Source organism: Drosophila hydei, unplaced genomic scaffold (assembly GCF_003285905.1).
Source record: "Drosophila hydei strain 15085-1641.00,03,60 unplaced genomic scaffold, DhydRS2 tig00000090-arrow-arrow-pilon, whole genome shotgun sequence".
In the NCBI taxonomy this organism is placed as follows: Eukaryota; Metazoa; Arthropoda; class Insecta; order Diptera; family Drosophilidae; genus Drosophila; species Drosophila hydei.
The window spans coordinates 394960-422292 of NW_022045662.1; the positions used below are offsets into that span (position 1 = coordinate 394960).

At 41.6% G+C, this 27333-nt stretch overlaps 1 protein-coding gene across 1 annotated transcript; it reads left to right on the forward strand.

Moving 5' to 3' along the window:
* The first annotated feature begins 515 nt into the window (after window positions 1–515).
* Window positions 516–26296, forward strand: LOC111598142 (dorsal-ventral patterning protein Sog). Its single transcript, XM_023313204.2, has 6 exons — window positions 516–933; window positions 13502–13611; window positions 16769–16901; window positions 22896–22955; window positions 23374–25691; window positions 25772–26296. Exons 1-6 carry the CDS (start codon window positions 606–608, stop codon window positions 25985–25987), a joined length of 3165 nt encoding a protein of 1054 aa, XP_023168972.2. The 5' UTR covers window positions 516–605; the 3' UTR covers window positions 25988–26296.
* The last annotated feature ends 1037 nt before the right edge of the window (window positions 26297–27333 follow it).

The window sequence follows — 27333 nt, forward strand, 5'->3', positions numbered from 1 at the left end:
GTAGATAAAAACTCGCCGACTCGCCGACAACAGCAACACAAGCAACACATTAACAACACAACCTAGCAACAATCAAGCAACAAATTGAAGCAACAACTCTTTTCTCTCCTTTTTTCGTTTGTTTTTGGGCAACAAAAATGTGCAAAAACAAAGCTTGAATCCATTTTAATTACAACCAAAAATTTGCATTGCAAAAACTGTGCGAAAAATTAAATTTAAAAAATTCAAAATAAAATAAAAATCAAAGAAGCAGAAGCTAACGAAACACCCAAAACCTTAAGCTAAAGAAGGTGTTTCAAAAATTCGCAACAAAAACGTGTGTGTTATCTAATCTATAAAACAAAAAACGGCATTCAAATAAAGTATATATCTGTATATATATATTTATATATATATATATATACATATATATGTAAAAGAAAAATCGGTACGGGCGGTCTTGATATATAAAAAATCAGTTTTTTTTTCTGTTTACATTTATTTGACAACCTTAAAAACAAAAGAAAAATAAGTAAAGAAAAGTGTGTGAAGCAAAAGTTTTTTAACTGAAATCCAAAAAAGCAGAAGAGGAAGAAGAGGAGAATAAAGCTAAAATCAACGAAAAAATGAACAACAATCAAACGAATATTGCGACGGCCTTGGCCACGGCCACAGGCACGGTCCAAACGCTGGAGAGGCATGCCAACATTAGCTGCAGCAACTGTTGCAACAGCGGCAGCAACACCAGCAACTGTAGCAGCAGCAGCAGCAGTAGCAACACAAACAACGCCACATATTATTATCAGAGAAGATTGCAACACCTGCTGCTGCTTGCTTTGCTCGTCTGCGTTGCCAGCTTCAACAGCTGTTGGCTCCAGCCGGTGCAGGCGCGACGCCACGCCCCCTTAATGTTCGAGGAGGCAGACACGGCCAGGCGCTCCAATAGACCAGCAGGTAAGTCCCTCCATATAACCATCGTACCACCACATTTCGTCAAAAATATCCAACTTAGTTCACATCCATTCGATCTATGCCATCTCGCATTGCGCATACGCCCCGTGCGTCAGTTGGCCATAAAATTTTGGCATTTTTTTTCGGGTTTTCCGCTGGCCAGCAGGTAGTGTAGCAGGCTCGCACCCTTAAGCCGACAACGTGCTCGCTCCCTTGGGTTTTTCACAATTTTTTATGCCCGCCTGCTAATCCGGAAAATGGGAATTCCCTTCCGACTGTTGTCTGCCTGCCTGCTGCCTGCTAGGCCCAGACATCGAGGCGTCCTCGTCTCGCACACAAACACAATGTTTAGGCCTTTGTCTAGGCTAAGCTGCTTAACAGCTCAAATACATGTTCAATATACAATATATAGCCATATATACAGATCTATGTATCTATATATTTATATATGTTTACGGATCAGACCCAGTTTCTTAGCCCTGGCTGCTGTTGCGATTCTTACGCTTGATTAGCCGCATTTCCCGTTTCTATATAAAGTTTTTCTCATTTTCCTCTTCTTTAGCTCTCTCTCCCTCTCACTCTCTGTTGCTTGCTTCGTTTATTTTTTTTTCAATTAAAAACAGTTTGCGGTTTATTTATTGCAACGACTTTGAGCCGTTTCTCGTCTTACAATGCAAAAATGCTCAGCAAATGCCGTCCGCCGGCAATGTTCATGTTATTCTTCATGCTAATCTGCATTGCAACTATTGCAATACAATTTTGATCGAGTCTAGTGATCTAACTTTGTAATTTTAACAATTCCCTTTATATTTTTACCTGGCTTATGACACTTTTAAATATTTCTCAAATTTCGTCAAGATCCCTCATAATTTGACCAGAGGTAAAACCTTAAAGTGGACATAATTCAAGCATAGCCTCTTGTATCTTTGTGTTTTGTGCGCATTTCAATTAAATTCAATTATAGATAAGATTTGATTGAAATCCCTTGTCGTTGAACTAAAGTTCAAAATTAAAAATGAATATGATTTCATATTGTGTTGTAAAATTCCAGTTTTTTTTTGGCTAAATTTCTTATTTTGTAACCAATTTTAAGTGTAGGAAGTTTGAAGCAAATCGCATGTCGTTAACATAATGCTAACAACTTAAAATTAGGTTTACTCTATGATATTTGACGCAATTTCCGAACATCCCATGCATTGCTGCATATTGCAGCGCTGCCTTAGTGTGTATACAATTTTATCCAAATCCCACGACATTTACGTAAAGCTAATTATAGAAAAATAGGTTGTACAAATCAAATTGTATGGTCTGGGCTCAGCTCATTAAATGTTTATGCTCGATGCAATGGGCCAACATAAAGCATGAACTGAGCATTGAGAAAGACAACAACAGCAGCAATATCTATCAATGGGCCAACAGTTCGCCCACTCCAAATAGAGTTTACGTAGTGCTAATTAAAAGCTCAGCATAATTTAGTCGTTACATATACACACGCACACACACTATAGGCACTATAGATAGCGTAGTATTGAAGTTGTAGCCACCTTTCGATTGACTACAAATTCGTTCAACGGCAAATCCCACCAACACACCAGACATAATATTTTTTTAATGAATGAAAATCCAACGCACGCACACACACACACACGCACACCAAATTTTAGCTGTTCTTTTTCGCCTTCTTTTTGGGCAGAGGTAAGTGCGGCAAGCGACGGCGCCGCCAACAGATTGGGCTAATCAAACATCAAAAACCACGCACGTTTTTTTCCCTGAGTGGAGCCAGTGGCCGGGTAGGGGCTAAGGGGTATGGGGAGACCTACTACTAACTACCAATTCGTTTTGTTCATTTCGCATTTAATTTAGCTGATTAACAAGCGCTGCTGCTGCGGCTACGTCTGCGGCTATGGCTGCGGCTGTGGCTGCGGCTGCGGCTGCTGGCCCCCTTTGAAAGACCGGACGGTGCGGCTGCCTACGACGTTGCCTACAGCAGCTAAGCTCCCACCTCTCGCTCTCGCCCTCTCTGTCTGTCTCTCTCGCACCCAGCATTCGCCATTCGTCAGCATAATTCATTTATTCAACTGTCTGCCGCCCAGTTAGGTGTTAAAAAGTTGTTAACTTATTTTTAATGAATGCGTGTAAAAGACAACAACAACAACAACAACAACGAAAATCAAGATGTGCCTACGTAAAGCAGCAAACGAGACAACGACAGACAAACAGACAGACAAAGACAGAAAGACAGACAGAGAAAGAAAGAGAGAGATAGAGACACAGACATAAGGGGGGAGAGCGCGTTGCCGTTTGGCATCTCGGCAAACATATCCATGATCTTTAACGAAAACCGAATACGAATAAGAAGCACATGAAAAAAGGCCAAAAAAAAACAAAAAAAAATGCTAAAAACGAAACACGTTAAGTCCCAACAGCCAACAGCCACGACGCGTCGTCTGTCAGACGCCAAATCTGCTTTTTTTTTTAGCCTTTTTTTGCAGCAGCAGCCGCAGCTGACTTAAGATACCCGCATTTGTAGAGGAAATATGTGACTTGCTTTGACTAAAGGTTTTTTTCTATCCTATGATATAGGCGCTGCACATATGCTAAGGGAAATTGAACAGAGTTTAACTATGAGGCAGCAGCAGTAGAGATATAGCAGAATTTGGAGCTGTAGTCATGAAAGAAGCTAGAGCTAAGGCCTCGAATTGCCTGAGCTATAATATGTTTAGGGAGACCCTAAGAGAAAGAGCCAAGAAAGGGTATAAAAACAGCTTGGATGTTTAGAATTTTAACTGCATAGCTAGAAAAATTGAAAAAAGACTTCCATATCTTAATCTTAAAATAACGGAACACATAAAGCATTGCTTTTATTTTAGGGCTAAGTAGAGCAAACGCTTAGAGTTTAACTTTAAGACCGTTTAGCCATAAAGCTTGAAAAGTAGCTTGTCAGCTAGAGTTATGGTGGGAAGGCTTAAAAAGTAGCTAGTTTCTGTGAGCAGCTTAGAGTGTTTAAGTTTCGGCTTTGGTTGCTTTCTTCAGGCTGACTTTGTTGCTGTTGCTGTTGTTGTCTGGCGACAGGGACCCAAAAAAAAGGAATGAGCCAACAGCCGACGACGACGTCGACGTCGACGTCGACGTCAGTGTCAGTTGCATGTCAAGCAGTCGAAAACGAAATGCAACCAATTTGTTGCCGGCAGCAGCAGCGAAACGACAAACAGCAACAGCAACAGCAACAGCAACAAAAGCAGCCAATTGCAGCCTTTTTTGGCTTGGAGACGAGGCGTCGCCAGTTTCGCCGCAATCGCCAAATCGCCGCCAGCCGCTGCGTCGCAATTCGCTGGAGTCGCGTGTGGGCAGAGGAAGCACTTAATGCCCACAAGGTGTCAAATTGCAGCAGAGAGTTTGCTTTTTGTTTTTGTTTTTTTCCTCTTTTTTTCGAGTTCGAATTCGAATTTCGGTTACGAGCGCGTTGGGGCTGTGCGGCTCGCCCACCCAGCCCAAGGAGAAGCCAGCTCTAGCTAGAAAAAAGCCAAGGCACAAACTGTGTGTGTGTTAATTAATTTGACTCTTTTTTTCTTGTATTTTTCGGCTGCAGCGTAGGCAAATAAGATACAGCTACGCTTCACAGCTTCGTGGGCTGCCTTTTTTTGGCTTTTTTTTTTGGTTGTTGCGCATTTCCGTTCGAGAGAGAGGGAGCAAGAGCGAGAGCGCGCGAGTGGGTGTGTGAGCTATAGTTTTTGGCTTGAATTAGCGGGAATGAATGCAAATCAATCGAGAAATCGCCTTTGATTGGCAGCTTCGTTCTGGTTTGAGCTACATTTTCAGTAATTCGACTCGCCTTTCAATTAGCACAGTTCGCTTCGGGCTTGGCATTTCTGCCCCTTCTTTGAACTTCCGCTGCAAGCCGTTTGCGCATCACTGATAGCTACAAATGCCACAGCAGCTGCTCGATTTGCGACTCGTGAAGGGCCTTACATTATATACGGAAAGTAATTAAATTCTATCGATAAGTTCGCCTATATACGCATTACTTAACCAGCTTAAAGCTCTGTTGAGGCTGCTTTGAGGTCAACTTACGTGGAACTGATTTAAAAACTACTTTAACCTGTCTTAAGGCTGCCTCAGAGCTTACTCGATACTCATTCAATTATACTTGACAGCATATTAAGATTTTTATCTTTTAGACTTAGCTAAAGATTCTAGCAACTGTCTCGAAGCTCACTCATTGAGCTCCAAAAGCTGTAGCCATTTTGAGCTCATTTGACGCACTTCTTAAGTCCATATGAAAACTCTCATGAAGCTCACCCACTTCAATAAGGCTCGCTTAAGCTCTTGTTCTATTAAATATTCCAAATATTTTACGTCTACGATTTCTTCTGCAAGTTGAGCAACGAGTCGCGTGCTGTGGCAGCAGCTGCTGTCTCATTCATTGCAGCTGCAGCGATCATCATCATCATCAACAACAACGTCATCAGCAAACTAGAGCGCGCACCCACCAACTACCGCTCACCGTACACCGCCCACCGCCCACCGCCCACCGCCCAGCTGCCACCTTCCACTGCTCAGCCACGAGACACACATCCTTAGAATATTTGTGCAACTTATCAGCGCATTTAAAATTAGCCAGCCACAACAGCAACAACAACAACAGCTAAGATCTTTCAGCATTGTTTTTGCCGTCTGAACTCTTGACGACATCTGCGACGGGGGCAACTCGCAGTCGCGTGATTTGCTTTGTAAATGAGCAAAAATGCAAAACTAAAACCAAAAAAAAAACATACGAAAAAAATCTAAAAAAAAATAAATTAAAAATAAAAAAAATACAGAAAAAGACGAGCAAAAACAAATAAAAAAAAAATAAATAAAAATAGTCATTGAAAATGTTTACGGGCAGAGACGCGTTGCCTTTAGCTGCCTTCAGCTGACTCTAGCTGCCTTTGCAGCTCTGTTCCAAAATAGCCAACACACACACACACACGACGCTCTCATACACACACACTCACACGGAAATTAGCTGCTTTTGGGGCAACTCATGCGCAATTGTCTAAACAAAATTTCACAGACAGTAAAATAATTGCAACGCTGGCAACAGAGTTCGTTCCACAGCGGCTTCCATTTAGCTTCTTTTTTTCAAGCCAATTTTTTTTTGCAGCGACGAACATATATTTGTTTAAACAAATATAAAATATTGTTTGTTGAATGTTTAAACAACGCAAACTTTAAGCTTAAACGATTCAGTTCCAATTTTTAAAAAGTTTCGATTGACCCAACCAGATTGATACTCATGTCGATAGCTATATTTTAGCTGTTGCTCAAGTTATCGATAACATACAAGTGTTGAAATATACAATAAGCTATGCCATTTGGATATTAGCCAAGTTTCGCTTATACAAAGTCTCTCTCATACAAAGTTTCTCTTCTGCCAAGATCAAACCCTTTTCGAATTCGTTTCACGCTTTCGTTGCTCACTCTAGAATCGACTCGATTATAATATAGTCTGTATACCATTAAGAAATCAGAACGGAAGCTATATTTGAATATATATCTGCACATATATCGTACGAAGATCGTCTACAGATCGTGCATGTGGCAGCGTTTGTTCTTTTCGCTAATTGGCTAACAATTGTCACTCATTATGATTAAACCCTTTCTCTCTCTCTCGCTCTCTTAGACTTCGTCTGGTTTGTTTCTTTTGTTAGATTATTTTGCCAATTGTTGTTGCCAAGGCGCTGAGCAGTAGTAACAACAACTACAACAAGGCCAACAACATCCGCTGAACGAGCCCCTTTTTTTGTAGTGTATTCAGCGTGCGCGTTTTGCTAGCGTTTTAAAACGCGCTGTCGCGACATTTTGCGGCTTTTTCACTTTTGAACTTTTTGTTTCTTTACTTTCACACTTTTTAATTTTAAGGGCGACTGCCTTATGTGTGTGTGTGTGTGTGTGCGTTTGTCCAACGGCCTCTGCTGTTTGTTTGCTTTGTTGGCAACGACATCGCCGCCACCGCCGTTGCATGTTTGTCAACTGACCCGCCGCCCCCTCCCCCTGCTGCACCCCTCTCTCTGTCTTCACGCCTACCCCCGTCCCCCCGGCACAAGCTCACACCTACCGCTTGTCTGTCATAAATTATCTCAACAACAAGCGCAACTCCAAAAAAAAAAGAAACGTAATCAGCCATTAGAGATCTTTATTTTGTAGCGTTCCCAACACAGATCGAGCTATGCCACGACTAAGTGATACCCTAGAAGGTCAAGCATGTCTCTATGATGGTACTCGAATAAAATGCCTGAAGAGCAAATTGCCCCGAAATATTTTTACTTCATTCCCCCAATTTATTTAGTAAAAATTATAATTAGCTCTTCAGCGCTTACATCTATCAAATACGTTCTGTTGCGCTGCTTCAAACCAGCCCAGTTACACGCGCGCCTATTTACAGGGTATGCAGACAAATGGGTGCATTTGCTGTTTGAGGTTACATTTTTTGTTAGCTTTGCACTTAAATAAATTTAATTGCTTATAAAATAAATAAAGTGGGACGCGGTTGAGCGAGGCGAGAAACTGAAAAAATAAATACTAAATGCTAATGCAGGCGAAGTATATACCAAAATCCTATTTGTCCATAATGCACAAGCAGTAGATGCAAAAAATACTAAAAATACTAAGTGATAGTGAAAAGCATTGGAGACTACGGAAAGAGTATATAAAATATACCAAATATAAATAGACACCAAATATACCAAAAATACCAAAATGATAGAGAAAGTACTCGAGGGATAGATTAAGACTATATGCCATACGTAAGAGGTATTTAAAATATACCAAAAAGTATAGACCAATAGAATGATAATACAGAAGAAGAAGAGGGAGCAGGAGAAGTATTGACGCTCTTCCGTCATAATTTTTCCACACCCGGTCTATTTGCTTGGCTACTTTTTGTTGTGTGCCGCGATCGATCGATCTATTGATTCTGATTGATTGCCCGCATCGATTGATTGACAGTTCGACACTCGTCGCTGTCAAATTTGAAGAACGCAAACAGAGACAAGCGAGACAAAAAGACCGAAATAATAAAACAGCTCAAGAACTCGATAAGCCCAATCGAAGCGTTGCAGCTATTCAATCATATTCAATCTGCCCTCTCTCTCTCTCTCATCTCTCTCTCTCTCTCTTTCTCTCTGTTTCTTTCTGTATTTTGATTTGTATTTGCTTTGGCTTTATGAAACTTTTACGCTAATTATTTTGCAACAATTAATTAAGGCGCAAAGCACAAGTAACATTTTGTAAATCAGCAACTAGACGAGGATAGCTATATTCCTCCTCCTCCCCCCCTCCTTCTCCCTCTGCCTCTCCCACTCCCTCTTCCTCTCCCTTTCTCTCTCTGGCTAGCACTTTTTGTGCTGCTTCTACCAATTTGCCGATTTGTGCTGATCTTTTAACTCAATTAAAAGCGCACGCAACCAAAATAAACCAAAAGACAAACGGGTATTCGACTAGCGAATACCCTGTAACTAAATTATGCTTGAAATCAATCTGAATTACAACGAGACTTTCTTATTTTTGTCGTAGCTATGGCTGCCAGCCATTTGGCTTAGCCTATAGTAGCAACTGCTCGACTAGTACATACCCTGTAACTCCATTTTGCTTAGATTTAATCCGTTGTAAGTTAAATTACATCAAAACTTTCTCTATTTTTGCTTTAGGCTCAACTTTTACATTTCTTTGTTGCGCTCATAGCAACGAATGCTCGACTGGCTAATACCCTATAACTAGATTTTGGCATAGCTTTGTGTGACACCAAGTTTCTAGTCATATATTCGTTTGCTAGCACAGAGTTAAGGTAGTAACCTTGATAAGCTACCCGTTAGGCTATTTTACAGGGTATTGTAAAAGTAAAGCATTGCGCTTTTTAAAAACACTTTGCGACTGTGCGTGCGAGTGTGTGTGTGTGTAGGCTTCAAAAAATAGCCAAAAGAAAATGCTGCGCCAGTGCGACGCCGCTGTCGACGTCAGCGTCAACTGCAGCAGCGACTGCGGCAGAGGTTCTGCGTCATGTGAGTCAGCAACGCATTTGGCAACACCAAGGCGAATTTTTAGTTGGCTAAAACAAATGACCAACAAGACAAGACAAACACACTCACAGAGAGAGCGAGAGGGAGAGGCAGAGAGAGGGGGAGAGAGAGCGCACACACGTACACAGAGCGACATACAGTGGGGCCACGTGTTGTTGGCAGCCCGAGCAATGTTTATTAGAAGTTGAAATGCCTGTCGCTGCCTTTTGACTGTAATTAGCACATTGTGCGAAGATTCATCTCTATTGCTTGTTGCAGCAGCCAACAGAAAGAGAGTGGGAGCTGGGGGGCAGAGAGCGGGTAGACATATGCCACACATGCTACCAAAAGTGTCGCCAAGGGCCGAAAACTAAAAAAAAATATGAAAAGAATGAAAGAAATTTCCACATGAAAACCTTGTCGTAGCTAAAAGGGGAAGCAAAATACAAGCTGAATTTAAGTGAAGAAAGCTTTGGGACCTAAAGTTGAGGAAGCTTGCTGAGCCAATAATAAAAATAAGGAAGGAAAAAAAACAAATTGTTAAACAGCCTAAAGTTTAGCTGTTTGCTTTAAGTGGCATGTAAATCGAGCTTTTTGAGTGAGATATTCAGGACTTTTATATGAGCTTAGGCTTAGCTTAGCTTAGTTTAAATAAAGTCTGGGATGTGAGCTTAGAAAGCTTGAGCGCTTATTAGAGAGAGCTTTAAAGCTGGCTGACAAGCAAGGGAGAATTAAAGCAAATATGAAGATATGAAAGAGAGTGAGAGAGAGAGAGAGATAATTGGGTAGTTAAGAATAGAAAGCTAAAGAAGAAACATTTATAGAGAAAGAAGAGACAGATAATTGAGAGACGGCGAGAGAGAGAGGGAGATAGCTTTACGGCGAATCATCGTAAATTTTAAGATTTTGCCATATTTCTTTTTGGTTCTTCGGCTCGTGCTGCATATTGGTATGTCTTTTGCTGCTCTTCTTCTTCATCTTCATCTTGCTGCTGCTCTTGCTTGTCTGTGTGTCAATGCACTGCCAAACAACAATAGCAACAACAGAGAAGCGTAAATTTATTTCTAGACATTTCGTCTTAAATTAAAATTAAAAATAACAAATATATGTATTTATGTATATATATATATATATGTATGTATATGTGTGTGTGTGTGTGTGCCCAATGCACTTGCTAATCTAGTTGTTGTTGTTGTCGTTGTTAGTGCCGAGTGCCGCCCACGCTGCGTACAACACACAATAAAAGTAATAATAATAATTTTGATATTTCTTCATTTTGTTTGTTTGTTTTTAGCTCTAAAAATTGCGCAAATTCTATTTAAAATTCGTTTGCCTCTTGTTGCTGTTGTTGTTGTTGCACGCTTCGCCTGTCAAGAACTTGTGCATCGATGAATGAATTTGGCGCAAATAATAAATAGTCTGGAACAGCAACAAGACCAAAAACAACTAAAATGTTTGCGCACATTAATCAAATGTCTAGACAAATTGCAACAACAATTGCACACGCATATACACGTAAACACACGCAGAAATGCTGATGAGCTGTATGCTGCGGCGGAAATGAGGGGCGGAACGGCAGCAACAGGAAGAGCAACTGTTAATCAAAGCAGCCAATTGTGTTTAGCAACATTAAGAGACGGCGGAAATGGTAGCAACAACATCGCTGGCAAGGCAACTCTTTTCACCAATGGCAACAAAGAATCTATTTTTAGGCAACAGTGTCAAGCCAACCTGTTGCTAAGCTCATGTTGCCAACAGAACAAGGCAGCTAAAGCTTGTTGCTAAAACAACATAAATTGTTGCTATGCAATGCTTACGCTGGCTGGCACTCCGGCACTGAGCTATGTTGCTAAGCCCGAAACGGGCATTGTTGCTGACTTGCTGGCGTAGCAACATTTGAAGCTGCGCTGGTCTGCACTTGATGTATTGCCCATATATATATAAAATATATATATTTTATTTACAATTTTTGCGCTGAATTGGCAGGCGAGAAGAAATGTGAAATCAAGCGCAAGAATTGCCGAGCGCCAATTAACGTAAATTTCAATTATATTGTCGGCGCGGGCCCAAAAATAAATGAATTTTTCAAATTGCGCAAGGAATGACAGCAACAACAAAACTGACTAAAATGGGCATATACATATACCTACATATACGTATATATCTATATACGATAGTTAGCTTGTTGCCAAAACATTTGGCTTGAAAGTGCAGTTTCTGCTTTTGCCTCGCAACATGAGCTTAGCAACATATTTAGCTAATGCTGCTGTCATTTGTTGCTCAACAATGTTTAGCTTAGAGCCCGAAACCAAAGTCAACTTGTTTTAAGCTAAATTTTACATATATACATATGTATGAATGTCTGTTTTTTGTCTTCTATGATTATTTTTCTATTGTTGGTTTTTTTGTGTTTTGCTTGCATTTCAATTTTATGTTTCTTTATTTTCGCACGCAAATAAAGCTGGCGCCAAATGAAAAAATAAAACAAACAGCAACAACAACAACAACAATAAGAGCAGCAACAGCAACAGAGAGTAGAAGCAGAAGCAGAGAATTATAATAAGGCCGCGCACACTTGATAAACGTCGCGCGTCGTTAGCGCCACTTATCACGTATACGCCATGTCGGGCAATGCCGCCTCAGCTTGTTTTCGATTTGTTGCTGTTGTTGTTGTTGCTGCTGCTGCTGCTGCTGTTCGATTACTCTACTATTCTGATTGTTCTCACATACCCTGCTCGGGCGCAACGAGTGGGCATATTAGCCAAAAGCCAACCGACAAAGCCAATAATTTCTACAGTTTTGCATTCCTCGCTGGAGAGCAACAGCTTGGCTGCCACTGCATTTATATGTATAGACAGATTTCACATATCATCTACAGTTTTAGAGTCAGTCTACAGTTTGCGAGTCACTAGCTGAGATAGCTCTAATAGCACCACAGCTCTACTAATACAGCTGAAAGGCCGCTGACAAGCTGGGCTAAGTCGCAGAGTGACTCAAGAAGCCTTCAGTTTACAGGGTATACCTTTGGTCGTTGCTTTACATGTGCCTTTGGGACGTTGTGGTGGGCGTTTCACCCCCCGCATGCTTTCAGCTAGTTGCTGTATTTGGCTAATTAGATGTTTGCCATTGCCTTTGATTCAAGACCAAATCGTTGCTTGATGTGATAAGCTCTGAAAGCGGCTAGAGAGAGAGAGAGAGAGATAAAGAGAAAGATAGAGGCAGCTAGGGCATAACCCCAACAGCAATACCCTGCATAAAATCTAGTCTAGTAATATTCAAAACACCCTGTAAAAAGAGCTAAGAGTGGGCAATGGTTTCTAGTTTTCAATGACTATAAATTCAGCTGCTTGCCAAGCGCTAGAGCATCCACTAGTCGTGCCCGTTTAGGCAACTGTTCTCGGGTAGCCTTCTTAAGCTAGGGTATCTGAAAGTGCTGCTCATATAACTGCTTTCTTTGAGACTCTTCTCTAGTTGGTTTTCGAATGTTCTGTTCTGCGAGGGTATTTAGCAGTCGCCGGATGGATTTGGACTTGCCTAGGGTATCTGCTAGTCGTTTACTTGCATTTGCATTTGCTTGAATTTTTTAATTTTTTTCTCTTTTTCTTTTACCTATTTTTTTTTTGCTATTTTTATGGGCTGTTCGGCGGCATCGTTCGATGTGTGGCGCCAAAGAGTTTAAAGTTTTAGCATTTGTAATTTAGCCTTTTTTTCCTTCGCTTATTTATTCATCGGCTTTTTTATTGTTGTTGCTATTTTGTGGCTGTGGCTCTGTGGGTAATTAAAATATATTAATAATTAAACGTGCGGCGCGGCGCGGGGTGATTTGCATACCGATTTTAGTGGCTCGACCAATTAACAGCAACAACAAGAGGAAAAGCCGCTAAAGAAAAATTTGACACTTGTTGGCGCCAGCTGCAGCCGAAAAAAGCTTATCTAGCAAAGCTACTTTTAGCTAGTTTCTTAGCCTTTTTTATAGCTCTTTTAGGCTTTATTTTAGTTGGCTTTCTTTATTTTTGACTAGCCGGTTTTTGGCTAGAACATGGCTTCAAAAGGTGGAGCTAATTTAGCTTTTTTTCTTTTTTGGCCGTTTCTTGTTGCTGTTTATGAGTGCTGCAGATGCTTTCAGTATTTCTGTTTAGCTTTTTTGTTGTTTTGAGCACTTTGTGATTGAAAACGTTTGCCGGAAACGCCGCCAATGCTGGCGCCAGCAACATTTTCCTCAGCGAGGCGACAACATTTGCGCCCCCGCCACGCCCCTTCGCCCACAGTCCTGGCACTCACGCTATATATAGGCTATAGACAAAGCGGGCATTGACTAATTTCTAATATGGGCAAATGCAATTAGCTGGCGCCACGATTCCCGCAGCCAAAACGGCAAAGCCAAAATAACTATCTCTATATTTATATATTTACAGTCGGTACATAGCATATATAGAATCTATTTGCCATATTTATAGGCTATAAACGTTTTTATAGCAAATTGCATTTTCATAATTTTTCCATTTCTCACGCTTTTACGTTTCTCGTTTCAGTCACGGAATGCCAGTTTGGCAAAGTTCTACGCGAACTAGGCTCCACCTGGTATGCGGATCTGGGACCACCGTTTGGCGTTATGTATTGCATCAAATGTGAATGCGTTGCGGTAAGTACACTCCACACTTTATTCGAGAGCTTTCGAGCTTAACTTCAGTTGAAAATCAGAATCAATATATGCTAGAAAAGGAAAGAAATTGCAGATAAATTAGGTGTCTGCGTAGCCTGAGCTTTTGAGCTTTAAGCTCTGTGCTCTGCTTGCTAGCCAGCTTTCAGCTGCTTTCTAAGCTGCAGCTGTCAGCTAACAAAACTGATCAAAAGAAGCTTTAATAGTAGCTTGAAAGGCTAAAGTAAGCTTTCTCTAATTGAGATTCGCCTTTCAATTAGTGCAAAATGCAATAGAAAAATTTTGTAGATAAAGAAAATGTTGTTTTTCTTTTGCTTTGGTTTTGTTTTGTAGTTTGGGGCCATGTGGCCAAACAAATTGAGGCAAGTCAGATATAGGCGGCCAACTAATTGACTAATGAGCGTCGACATTTGCTACAAGCAACAACAAACAAACAACAACAACAACAACATAGTTTGCCAACAAGAATAGCAGAGATACAAAAATGAAAAAGATAAAGAAAAACGTATTTTCACTTAGGGACGGATCGTAAGGCGAAGCAGACTATATTCATAGTTGTATGCAGCATAATTTATGGGATTTGAGCGCATGATTAATATTGATTTGAAAGTCGGTACAAGCATCACACTATACACGCACATTAATACATATAAATATATATCCCATATATATATATATATATATATATATATATTTATATGTGTGTGTGCCTCTCTCTGAGGCGTTGCCAAAACTTGAAACTAAGGAAAGAAAGACGGAAAGAAACACAAATTTCACATTGCGTTCGCTTTTTTCTTTCGATGTTCTTGATTGAATTACGCAAAAAGAATTTTTGCATTGAAAGCAATGCAAAACGCCAACAGAGGCGTGCAGCAACAGGGGGCGCAAAGTGGAGGACGAGCGGCGTGGCTAAAGCGAGGATAGAATTTTGTCCCAGCGACGCATTTCAAAATCACAATCAGAAAAACAATCGCAGCTTTTATTAAATATATTTCAAGATTACATACATATATACATATATATATATATATATATATGTATATGTATATTTATGTATATATATGTATATACATTGATATATTTCAAGCAATTCAATAGAATCCAAACTCGTCTGCTTTCTTCAGCTTCGTACAGTAAGCAAACCTTTTGTCTTGTCTTCAACTTAACCTTTTCTTGGCCAACTTTGAGCTGAACTAGTTCCAAATATGAACAGCACTAGTTCCCAATCCATGCCAATCATCACTTGCTTCTTCAACTTTAACTCGTTTTGGCTAAGTTTGGCCTTTTTTCTTCAACTAGTTCCTAGCTGATAAAAAACTAGTTCCAACTACCAAAAGAACTAGTTCATAATTCAATTGAAGCTGCCACTATTTCGTCAAATATTTCGTCAAGCCCAGCTGTAATACATGAAAGAACTAGTTCCAATTACCAAAAGAACTAGTTCATTATTCAATTAAAGCTGCCACTATTACGTTAAATACAATTTTCGCTAAATGCCAAGCTGCCCAGCTGTAATGCTTGACTGAACTAGTTCCAATTACCAAAAGAACTGGCTCATAATTCAAGTTAAGCTTCTATTATTTCGTGAAATATAATTTTCGTAATGTAGCATAACAGCATGCTTGAATGAACTAGTTCCAATTACCATATGCACTAGTTCACAAGCCAGGCATGACAGCTCTTATTTGTTCAGCATCTCCTTTAGGCTAATTGCAAACTTCTCACCTGCTCAGCCAGGGCCCACTCCAACGCTAGACGGGAAGGTCGGGGCAATCGTGGCCAAGTAATTGAAATTTTTTATGAAGCTGTATATTTTGTCTTGTTTTTGGTGGTGTTCATCGTCTTTTAGTGAACTGTGTGTATTAATTAATTATAATTTATGTGGCTGCAAGCATTATAAACGAGCCAGATCATAAAATAATTCCTACTGACTGCTTCTGTAAGAACTCTGGGATGGCGTCCATTAAAAGCAACAACGTTGTGTCTCGTCCCCATAAAAATCAACAAGAAATTCATATAAACATCAAAAGATGACAAAAAAAAGACAGAAAAAAACTCTCATCATATTCGCGCAGATCAAAAATGAATTAATAAAAAGTCGGGGACAACAAAATGGAAAAAAATAAACACGGGAATTATAAATATATTCAGATATTTATATTAAGAAAATCGCAGCTTGATTTAGTTCTAATTTTAAGGCAGGCGACGCGACAGTGCGAAAGAGATAGCAAAACAGCACGATAAATGCAATGAAGACTATGTATATACCCTGTACAGCAAGCATATATATACATAAATATATATACATATATATATTTATGTGAAGATCTTTTATGGCTCTCGATTGAGTTGGTAGAGTGAAGAGGCGGCGCCTAGCTGTTCGACTGGCTGGCTAAGCATTGGTATACTCACAGCTGAGACATAAATCAAAATAAGTATGTTAATTACAGGGTATCTGATAAGAGAGAGCGAGAGAGAGAGAAAAGAAAAGTAAAATGAAAAACAATCATAATAAAGAAGAGACAAGCGACTTTGAGTCAGTTTTCAGCTATGCGAATGGCAGCGCTAATTAATTTTGTGGCTACAAAAATTATATAAAAAGTAAATAAAAAAATAAATAAAATATACAATAATGGCACAAACCAGACAGAAGTGACACATTGCCCATCCACTCAGCATAACTAATGAGCTACAATCAGAGAGCGAAAGAAACACGTAAAAAAGCGCAGAATTTTTATAATATTTCATATTCTCCAAGAGAGCTAACGTTAGAGAATGAGAGAGAGATAGATAGCAGACCTCAGGATATTTCAGGATTCACTAGAATGTTTACTTGCCTCTATATAACTGCAGCATTAGCTAATCTATCCTAAGAAAGCCTTCTAATATTCATTGATTTAACCTTCAGAAGTTCTAATACCAGTTTACATTAGGTTCTCGCTTAGTATATCTATTATAATCCATACCTTTGCTTAAGATATTATAATACGCTAGCTGCCAGCACATCTTTTGGCTTTAAGTACTGCTTTCTATATAGATTCTCAACAGAGATACTTTGCCAAAGTCAATTTATGCTGCATAAGCTCACATAACAATCACCATCTTGCATCTATTATAATCCGGTCTCTATCCATTTCAGATACCCAAGAAACGTCGCATTGTTGCACGCGTTCAGTGTCGCAACATTAAAAACGAATGCCCGCCGGCTAAATGCGATGATCCCATCTCATTGCCTGGCAAATGCTGCAAGACCTGTCCCGGCGATCGTAACGGTAAGTCTATATATATATATAGAGTTCTCATAGATACCATATCATAGACCAGTATCCTAACTCAAGCAAAATCATGCCAAGCAAATGAGTCATAAGCGTAGGGAGCTTCTACAAAGACGATATTTATAGAGAGAGCGAGAGCTATAAAGAGATATATATGCCATATATCTATAAATCTGCGAAATATCTCAATATTTTGACACATGCAATTGTTTGTTACGCATAATAAAAAGCAAAAAGACATCGAGATGAATATTGAATAGGATTATGTGTTGGCTCTCAGACATATAAAATGCTGACTATACAAATGTATATATATATGTGTGTATATATAGCTCATCTATAGATCATATATCTATGAATAATTAAGCGTAGCAGCTAACGCAGCTGTACAACACTTTTCAACGCGACGTAGACCATAAAAACGAGCAAGCAAATACTATATAGACCGATATAATATAATATATATATCTAATATATGGATATATATATATATATGTATTTATGTTTGTGCGGATTGGACAGATACATGGATATAGACACATGTAGTGGAATAGTTCGAAACGCGTAAATTGTTTATGAAAAATTACTTGGCCCGAATTGAAGGTCAGCGCTACGCAATTTATAATTCTTTTTTATGCCATTTGGTTCGCTCTGTTGTCGCCCCAATATCACATACTATATATACTATATATGATATATATATATATAGAGTCTTATATACAACATCATATTCCAATCTATACTTAGTACACACACACACACACACACACATGATGTATGTTATATCCATTTTTTGTTGTTGTTTTTTTGGGACCATCTCTGCATTTATTTATTGTTGCTTTCGACTTTTGCATGTTGTTCGATGTTCTTCAATGTTTTTTTCTTGTGTTTTTTTTTTCACAATTTATTTTATATCAGCCTCCACTTGTGTAGAGAGCGGGCTGGGGGTGTATATCATGCGACAAGACCATGGGGAATATATGGCTATGAACATTTTTGCCATGTCTTCATATAAGGGGGCGCGCAGGGGTTGCCGGGAGTGGGGCATAGCTGGAAATTGGGCTACGTTTCACATTTGCTTTTTTCGTGAGGGGGTTTGCGTATTCGCTGGGGACACACACGTGCCACATTAAACCGAACGGATTCCGATGATGCCTGATCGTTCAAAGTCAACAACATTTTCCGAGAGAGGCAGAGACGCAGAGAGAGCGAGCGGCTGCTGAAGTAAACAGCTCAAATGATATGAGCATGCAGTAAGTTTGTATTAGGTGGCAACGCCAGCTGTAGGCAAATGCATTAAAGCTCATGAAATAGCCAAAAGACAACTTTCTTTTCCGTAAAGCCAATAGTGTAACGATCTGGCAACACTGCGCTCAAATCTAGCATCTCCAATATACCACACACTAAAAGCACATACTCAAACAACTGTAAAAATTTGCATTCGTATATAGTAACAAAGTCTTTTAAACAGGTGGCAACGCTGTTTGTCCATAGATATCTAGCTATAAGTGGCAATGCTCAACGAGAGCTTGGTATAACAGCACACAGCTTTGCCAATAATTAATCAATAATCATTGACACAGTGGCAACATTCGAACAAAGTGGCAACGCTGCCAAGTAAAGCATAGTCAGACTAGTAGTCATTTAGTTTTAGTGCTCTTAATTATTTGACTACATATAATTCAGTTTTTTGCTAACTAGCAACGCTTGCAACTATCTGGCAACTCTGTCGGAACTTTGCTTCAGAACGGCGAAGAATTTGTTTTGCTCTTTTGAGTTTTTTGCAAACTCCCCAAAGGCCTGAAAGCTTAAGCATGCTTATGAACATGGTGCACCCACACGCACACTCCTACACACACACACACACACACACACACACGCACACACGCACAACATAAACAGCGACTGAATCACTGGCAATTCTTTGGCTTTTGCTAATTTTCTGCATGAATTGAATTCATAATTAGAAAAACTTATGAGGAAAGTTGCGGTGTGTGCGTGTGTGTGTGTGTCCAAGTGTGTGTGTGTGCAAGTGTGTGTGTGTGACATTTTTCACATAATCAAGCCAAGTGCTGTGGCTGAATTCCAGTCGCAAGTCTCCCAGTTGCTGCCGCTGTGTGGCATGGAAACTGGTTGCAACTGCTGCTGCTGGTTGCTGCAAGTTGCTGCCAGTTGCTGCAGCACATCATTAGTTTCCGTTTTGCGGCAATTTTTCATTTGCCTATGCAAAGCCGTTGACCTTTGGCGCGTTGCCTCGGTTGACGAGAAAGATTTCACTTTTATGCCAGAGCAGCGCGCGAGAGAGAGAGAGAGAGAGAGAGCGAGCGAGTGGGGTGGTAGGCAGAGGGGGCGTGGCTGAGGTTATGCTGCACAGAGTTGGCTTAAATTGCTGCCACGTCAAATTGCAACAGCAACTGTTGCTGCTGCTGCTGCTGCCGCTGCCTGTTTGGCTACGTTGGCAACTCGTTTGCCATAAATAGTTAGAAGGCACGGGCGCGGCCCCAACTTGGCTCGCTGCTTGCCACATGCTGCATGCTGCCCACCCCTCCCCCCACCCAAGCTCCGCTCACGCAGCTATTGTAAAAATATTTAACAACAACAACTTGCAACAGCAGCAGCAGCAGCAGCAGCAGCAGCAGCAGCAGGCTTTGCTTTTGATTTACCAAAGTTATTTTATATTTTTTTTTTTTGTTCGCCTAACTTGGTCTAGCCCGCTTTTGTCCAGGCATATATATATATATATATATATAAATATATATATATATATATAGCTCGCTGTGTATACAGATTTATATGTATAGCAGCTGCTTTGGCCAAGTTTAGTTGCAGTTGCGCTGCATCTGCCACAAAATGCTGTTGCCCATTTTTGGTCGCCGTTGCCCGCAGGCCTCAAATAGAGCTTGAGCCAAGCCCGACTCTTGATCGTTTCGCTGCTTCTTCTTATACTTCCACTGCTGCTTCTTCAGCTTCGTCGCCTTTGTCATTTTCTCTGGCGCATTCCAAGTGCATTAATTTATGCATTTTTTCGTTATTTTTATAATGACATAACTCGAGCATTTTAACGCTTATTAAATTATCTCATTTGCCACAGCGGGCGATCGTGGCGATCGAGGGAGAGAGCCTCATGTCCATGTCCATGTTATGGTCACATTTAACCAGGTAGACACAATAAAAGTTAATGTCGAATGCCTTTTTCAACGTCAATCGTTGCTGTTTGAGATCGTTTCGATCGATCGTTTGGCATCGACGTCGGCGATAAGGCCAACTGCCAACTGTCCACGTTTTCAAAACTCCATCTCCCTCTCTCTCTCTTACTCTCTTTTGCCATCTCTTTCCTTTGTCAGTGTCCATTAGTAGCTGACAATTTAAGTTGATGACATCTTTTGTGGTTGCGCGTTTCCTTTTTTAGTGCATTTTATGGCTAAACCCGAAACGAACCCAAAATCGATCCCGACTCCAACTTTGTAGACAGGACACACACACACACACACACACACCCATGCAGAGATCATTATCGTCGGCGTGTGTGTGTGTGTCTGGGCCAATAAAATTTTCAACTTTATCTTTATCGCAAAACGGCATCAAAAAAACGGAACTGTCTATTAAAAAAACCAAACGCTGCTGCACGAGATCCCATTTAGATTGTTTACCAACTGCCAGCGAGGTGTGTGTGTGTGTGTGTGCTTTGAGATTGTGGTTAGACAGGATCTCACAATTTATGGCCTACACAGGCATGCTGTCCTGATTGCCTTCTCTTCTAAGCTGCTATCAAAAAGCAAAAAAGCTCTCTCTCTCTTCCTTTCTCTCTTTTAGTAAGGCCAACAGTTAGTCTGACAAAGCTTTTAGTTCATGACTTCATTTATTTTCATTTCAAAAGCTCTGATTCGCGAAGCTTTTGTGACTTCTTTGTTATATAGCTTTTATGAGCTATATTAAAGGACTTATTTTTACTTCAAATATGGCTCTTTCGCTAAAAATGTGCTTTGCATGAAAGCTCTTGCTTGCAGCTTTTGCTTGTTCTTATGCTTTTAGAAACTTTAAGCTTTCAAGTTGCTTAAATTAGAATTGAAACCTTAACTAGCATTGCTATATTTGCTTTCACTTATAGATAGTTTTAGCTCTAGCTAAAAATTAGATAGAAGCTTCCAATCAAAGATTAAGTCCTTCGCTTCCTTAGCTTGAAGAATCTACTCAACTCGCTCTGTCTCTCTCTAACACCACAACATATGGTCAAAGCTCTTGAGCCACACACAACGCTTGAAATTCTGTGGAAGCAAGTCGACCACGACCACAACCACAACGGTTGCCATCCAATCCAATCAGCAATCAGTTAGGTTCTGCTGTCTGTGTAGCTGGTTGTGAGATCTACATAAGTAAATGCCCGTCCATTCAGCTAGATCATTTGAAAAAACACTTTCAAAACTGTTTTATTATTTCTGCTTTTTTTTGTTGGTTAATGAGCCACTGCCAGAGAGGTAGGGAAGGGGGACTGATCGGCTCACATACCAAAGCGTTGACTCAATGGCCGAAGGTGTCGTTTGTCTTAGCCCTGCGGCTTTGTCGGCTTCGGCTTGACTCTGCTACTCCCCTCCGTCGCTCATTCGTTCTGTTCCCACTGTCATGATGGGCAACGTGTCGTCGTCTTTGTGCGCACCAAAACTCATTTATCTTGGCTTACAAAAACGGCCAAGCAGACCCAAATAACAACAACAACAACAGCAACACACATTGAGAGCCACACACGGCATAAAAATGAAACGAAACGAAACGAAACGAAATTCATTCATCTGCAATGGAAGCAAGCGCGAGTCAAGGGCAGTCGACACAGAGAGAGAGAGAGAGAGAGAGACAGAGAGAGAGGAAGAGGGCGAAGGAGGGTGAGGTCAGCGAGGCGAAGGCGAATTCAGCAGGAATTGCCTGGCGAATGGCAGGATCTGCTGCGCTGGCTCTGCCAATAAGCTAAAGAATGCGATGCAGACGACGCGTCAAATTGAAAAAAAAAATAAATAAGAAGAGGAAGAGGAAGGCGAAGAAGAGAGCGCAAGACAAAGAGAGAGTGGACAGAGGGCAGAGTTGGGCTTCGGCTTCGGTCAGAAGTGGCTCGTATTAAGATCAGGCGATAAGATCGGACAGCCAAACGACGACATTGGAAGGCAGCAGCAGCACACACACACACACACACACACACACAGAGGCACACTCGTGCACAGACGCAACCGCAGCATGCTCTTGGCCTGCCTTACCTAAGCCCCACCCCGCGTCCCCCACGCAACTGCGGCCTCGGCTCAATAAAATGCTATACAAGGTGTCAGATTTGTCGCCCTTCATTATGCGGCAAGAAGAAGAAGCAGAAGTGTGTGTGCGTGTGTGTGCTCAGTGTCTCTGCTTCTTTGCTTTTTTGCGGCTTAAGCGCTGCGCCTGTCTGTGTGTGTGTGTGTGAAACGAAATTCCAATGCAGCTACAGCTTCTACTGCAGCTTTAGCCTTAGCCTTTTTTTTAGCCGTTTTTTGTGTGTTCTGCTTTTAATCAGCTTTGGAGCAGCGGCTTCTAACGAAGCTGCTGTCAATCAAGCAAACCGTATATGTGTGTGTGTGTGTGTGTGTGTGTGTGTGTGTGTGTGTGTGTGTGTGTGTGTGTGTGTGTGTGTGTGTGTGTCGTGCCTGTCACATCCAGATATGTCCACCTACTTTCACGCCGCATTTGCCTGGCACTCTCTGTGTGAATTTCTAGGAATTCGTTTCGACTAGTTTTCTGTTTTGGTTTTACCTGCTCAATTTATGCACGATTAATGAATGCCACCTGGGCAGGCGTACTGATCCGCTCTACCTGTATGTGTGTTTGTGTTTCTCTGTGTTTTCTTTTATTCAGATTCATTCATACATTGCATTCATTGCGGGCCCTTTGATGCTATTTGTTGCTATCTAAATTCCATTTAAGTAGACCATTTTGGCTAACCTTCAGCATCTTCTGCTTCTTCTTATTGTCTTACAGATACGGATGCTGCTTCGGATGTGCCAGTGCCCAGCGAGGAAGAGGAGCGCAACATGAAACGTAAGTTGAAATCTTTACAAATCTAATGAACTATCTAAGCATAAAGATAAAGATAAGTATGAATGGAAACAGAAGTTAAATCTCTAAAAAAAGATCGAATTTGGCTTTCAAATACGTTCATTTATATGCCATTATAACAAGATATAGTTGGCCGATTCATATGATTTTCATATATGTCCAATCTGCTGCCTGCAGCAGCAGCTGTACCTATTTTCATGCCTCTAGCCGCACAGAGTGTCGAGTTACTATAGAACAGTAGGTGTCATAGCCGCACAGCAGGTGACTGCCGACTTCCATGTAACTCTAGAAGGCGGTAGTTGTGCACACACACACCGACAGACCCTAATTCATTCATTCATTCATTCATTCTTTTAGTGTTTCCATTCACAATAGTTATTCCTTCCTTTTCGATTCACAGATTACGCAGCGCTGCTAACGGGTCGCACATCGTACTTCCTGAAGGGCGAGGAAATGAAGTCCATGTACACAACATACAATCCACAGAATGTTGTGGCCACTGCACGCTTTCTGTTCCACAAAAAGAATCTATATTATTCGTTCTACATCTCGTCGAAGATCGGCCGACCACGTGCCATACAATTCGTCGACGATCGCGGCGATATACTCGAGGAGCATCAGCTGGAGACGACCTTGAGTGGCACACTGAGCGTCTATCAGAATGCCACTGGTAAAATCTGCGGCGTCTGGCGGCGTGTGCCACGGGACTACAAGCGCATCCTGCGTGACGATCGCCTCCACGTGGTTCTGCTCTGGGGCAACAAGCATCAGGCGGAGCTGGCTTTGGCCGGCAAGATAGCCAAATACACGGCATTGCAAACGGAACTGTTTAGCTCACTGCTGGAACCGGCTGCAGCCAATGGCAAGACGGATCCACAGCTGGCCGGAGCTGGCGGCACGGCCATTGTGTCGACGAGCAGCGGTGCAGCCAGCTCGATGCATCTGACATTGGTCTTCAATGGCATCTTTGGCGTTGAGGAATATGCCGACGCTGGTCTGAGTGTGCGCATCGAGCTGCCGGAGCGCAAGGAACTGATACTCGATGAGGTGTCCCGTGTGCGCAAGCCCTCGGCCGAGATCAACGTGCTGGAGCTATCCTCGCCCATTTCCATTCAAAATCTGCGCCTGATGTCGCGCGGCAAACTGTTGCTCACCGTCGAGTCCAAGAAGTATCCGCAGCTGAGGATCCAGGGACACATTGTGACGCGTGCCAGCTGCGAGATCTTCCAGACGCTGTTGGCGCCGTCGCACGGCAATGAGCTGAGCACACGGAGCAGTGGCCTGGCTTGGGTCTATCTGAACACGGACGGCTCGCTGGCGTATAATATTGAAACGGATCATGTGAATACCAGAGATCGTCCCAATATTAGCCTGATCGAGGAGCAGGGCAATCGCAAGGCCAAGCTCGAGGACCTGACGCCCAGTTTCAATTTCAATCAAGCCATTGGCAGTGTGGAGAAGCTGGGACCCAAAGTCCTGGAGTCGCTCTATGCCGGCGAGCTGGGCGTCAATGTGGCCACCGATCATGAATCAAGTCTGATACGCGGTCGCCTCGTGCCACGTCCCGTGGCTGATGCACGCGACTCCGCTGAGCCCATTCTGCTGAAGGCGCATGTGGAGCACGGACAGGGCCAGGGCATGGGCATGGCCTGGATGGCAATTGACAACGAATGCAATCTCCATTACGAGCTAACGCTGAGCGGAGTGCCGGCCCAAGATTTGCAGCTCTATTTGGAGGAGAAGCCGATCGAGGCAATTGGAGCGCCCGTAACACGAAAGCTGCTCAAAGAGTTCACGGGCAACTATATGGAAGGCTTCCAGCTGTCGATGCCCTCGGCGGAGCTGATCAAGCTGGAGACCAGCGTTTGCTATTTGGAGCTGCACTCGAAGCTGAATCCGCGTCTCCTGCTGCGTGGCAAATTGAAGTCGACCAAGGTGCCCGCGCACTGTTTTCCCATCTATACGGACAACAATGTGCCGGTGCCGGGCGATCAGAACGGCAACCAGATGCTGAGCACCGAGAGCAACTGCTATCACTCGGGTCGCTTCTACAACGAGTCGGAGCAGTGGCGCAGCGCCCAGGACATCTGCCACATGTGCGCCTGCCAGCGTGGCCAGGCCAACTGTGAGCTCATCAAGTGCCCGGCTCTCAAGTGCAAGACGGGTGAGCAGCTGCTGCAGCGCGAGGGCGAATGCTGCCCCAGCTGTGTGGCCAGGCCGGCCGACTGGCAGCCCCAGCTGAGCAGCTCGCCGGCGATCAATGCCAGCGACTTGTTGCAGCAGCGTCGCGGCTGCCGGCTGGGCGAACAGTTCCATGCGGCTGGCGCCAGTTGGCATCCGTTTTTGCCGCCGAACGGCTTCGACACCTGCACCACCTGCAGCTGTGATGCGCTAACTTTGGAGGTGCGCTGCCCCCGCATGGTCTGTCCACCACTGCAATGCAGCGAGAAGTTGGCCTATCGCCCCGACAAGAAGGCCTGCTGCAAGGTGTGTCCGGAGGGCAAGCAAAGCAATCACGGCTCGAGCAACAAGCATTCGCCAGCCAACCACAATGAGCTGCACGATCAGGCCGTGCCGCGCACAGCGGCGCACAATGCCGAGGAAGTGCTGGCCGCCGGCGGCTGCAAGGTGGTCAACAAGGTATACGAAAACGGTCAGGAATGGCATCCCATCCTCATGTCGCACGGCGAACAGAAGTGCATCAAGTGTCGCTGCAAGGTAAGTGATCGCAAGCGCTAAATCGAACGTGTGTACCAGCATCAAACTAATACCTATGCCCATGCTCTTTTCATTTGCAGGACTCGAAGGTGAACTGCGATCGCAAGCGCTGCTCCCGCTCCACCTGCCAGCAGACGCGCGTCTCCAGCAAGCGACGTCTCTTCGACAAGCAAACGGGCGTCGCCGAGCTGGGTGGCGCGGCCCAGCCCATAGACGAGTGCTGTTCCACGCAGTGCAGACGCTCGAGGCGGCATCACAAGAGGCAGCCGCATCATCAGCAGCGTGCCACAAGCTGAGCGACACACAGAGACAGAGATGGGAAGACAGAGAGAGCGAGCGAGCATCATGTAAACTTGTATTATAGATAGACAGAGAGAGAAAGAGAGAGAGAGAGAGAGGGGAGAGAGCGAAAGAGCAAGCAAACACAGCGAGAAAGAGATGGCAAACATACACACACACACACACATACATACATACATATACATATACATATATATATATATATGCGCATAACCAGTGCAGTTAGAGTTGCTTTAAAAATTCTCTACGATTTAGAGTTTAGCTCGAAAGCATTTTTTTCACAATTTCGTTTGAAATTTTTCAAAAAAAATTCATATGAAAAATACAACAAAAAAAAACTGTGCTGTGTAACATTGAGAAACAAAAAAAAAACAAACAAAACAAAAAATTATAATATAATTTTACAACTCTTCTTCTTCTTCATCAAAAACGGAAAAAATTCATTTCAATTGATTTAAATTTCATATTTAAATGACAATTTGAAAGAGATACAAATACCAATAGACACACACATACACTCACACACACACATACACACACATATATATATATATATATATACATATATATACCTTATATATACATATATATATATTTATTATATCTTCTTTTTTTTGAGAATAATATTTTATGAGAAACAAAACGCAGTGGGAAACGGTTTTTTTGGCGCGATTTTCGCTATCGATTTGTTATCGATCAACGATACCAATTTGCCGCGGCCAAACCCAAAGTTTCGACTGATTGACTGAATGGCAAAACAAAACAAAAAAATAAATAAAAATATATAAAACAAAAAAATGAAAATATTTAGCTCGTAAGCAACAATAATTTTTTTTTTAATGAAAAAAAGAAATTGAAAATGAAAAATTTTCAATGTGAAATTATTTTGTACTAATTGTTACTTACTCACACACACACACCACATATAAACATATAAAAATTTACTCTTTTAAAAAAATATATAAATATTTTATATATTTTTTTAATGCGTTCAACAAGAAAATTTTAAGCAAAAATTATTTCAATAAATTTTTTGCACAGAAAAATTTGTGAAATTTTAAATCGAAAGCAAAAGAAAACAAATAAATTGAAGAAAATGCCATGTATTTATACACACACACACATATAACACACACACAAATGAAAATGAAACGGAAAATGAAATTGTATTAATTTTTTTTATTAAATTTTATTCTATTAAATTATTTCTTATTATTATAATTTTTATGTTTATTTTTTTCATAGCGTTTAAAAATATAAATACATATGATATACCATTAAAAAAAAAGAAACATATATACACACATACATAAATACGAAATACTAAAAAAAAAAAAACAAA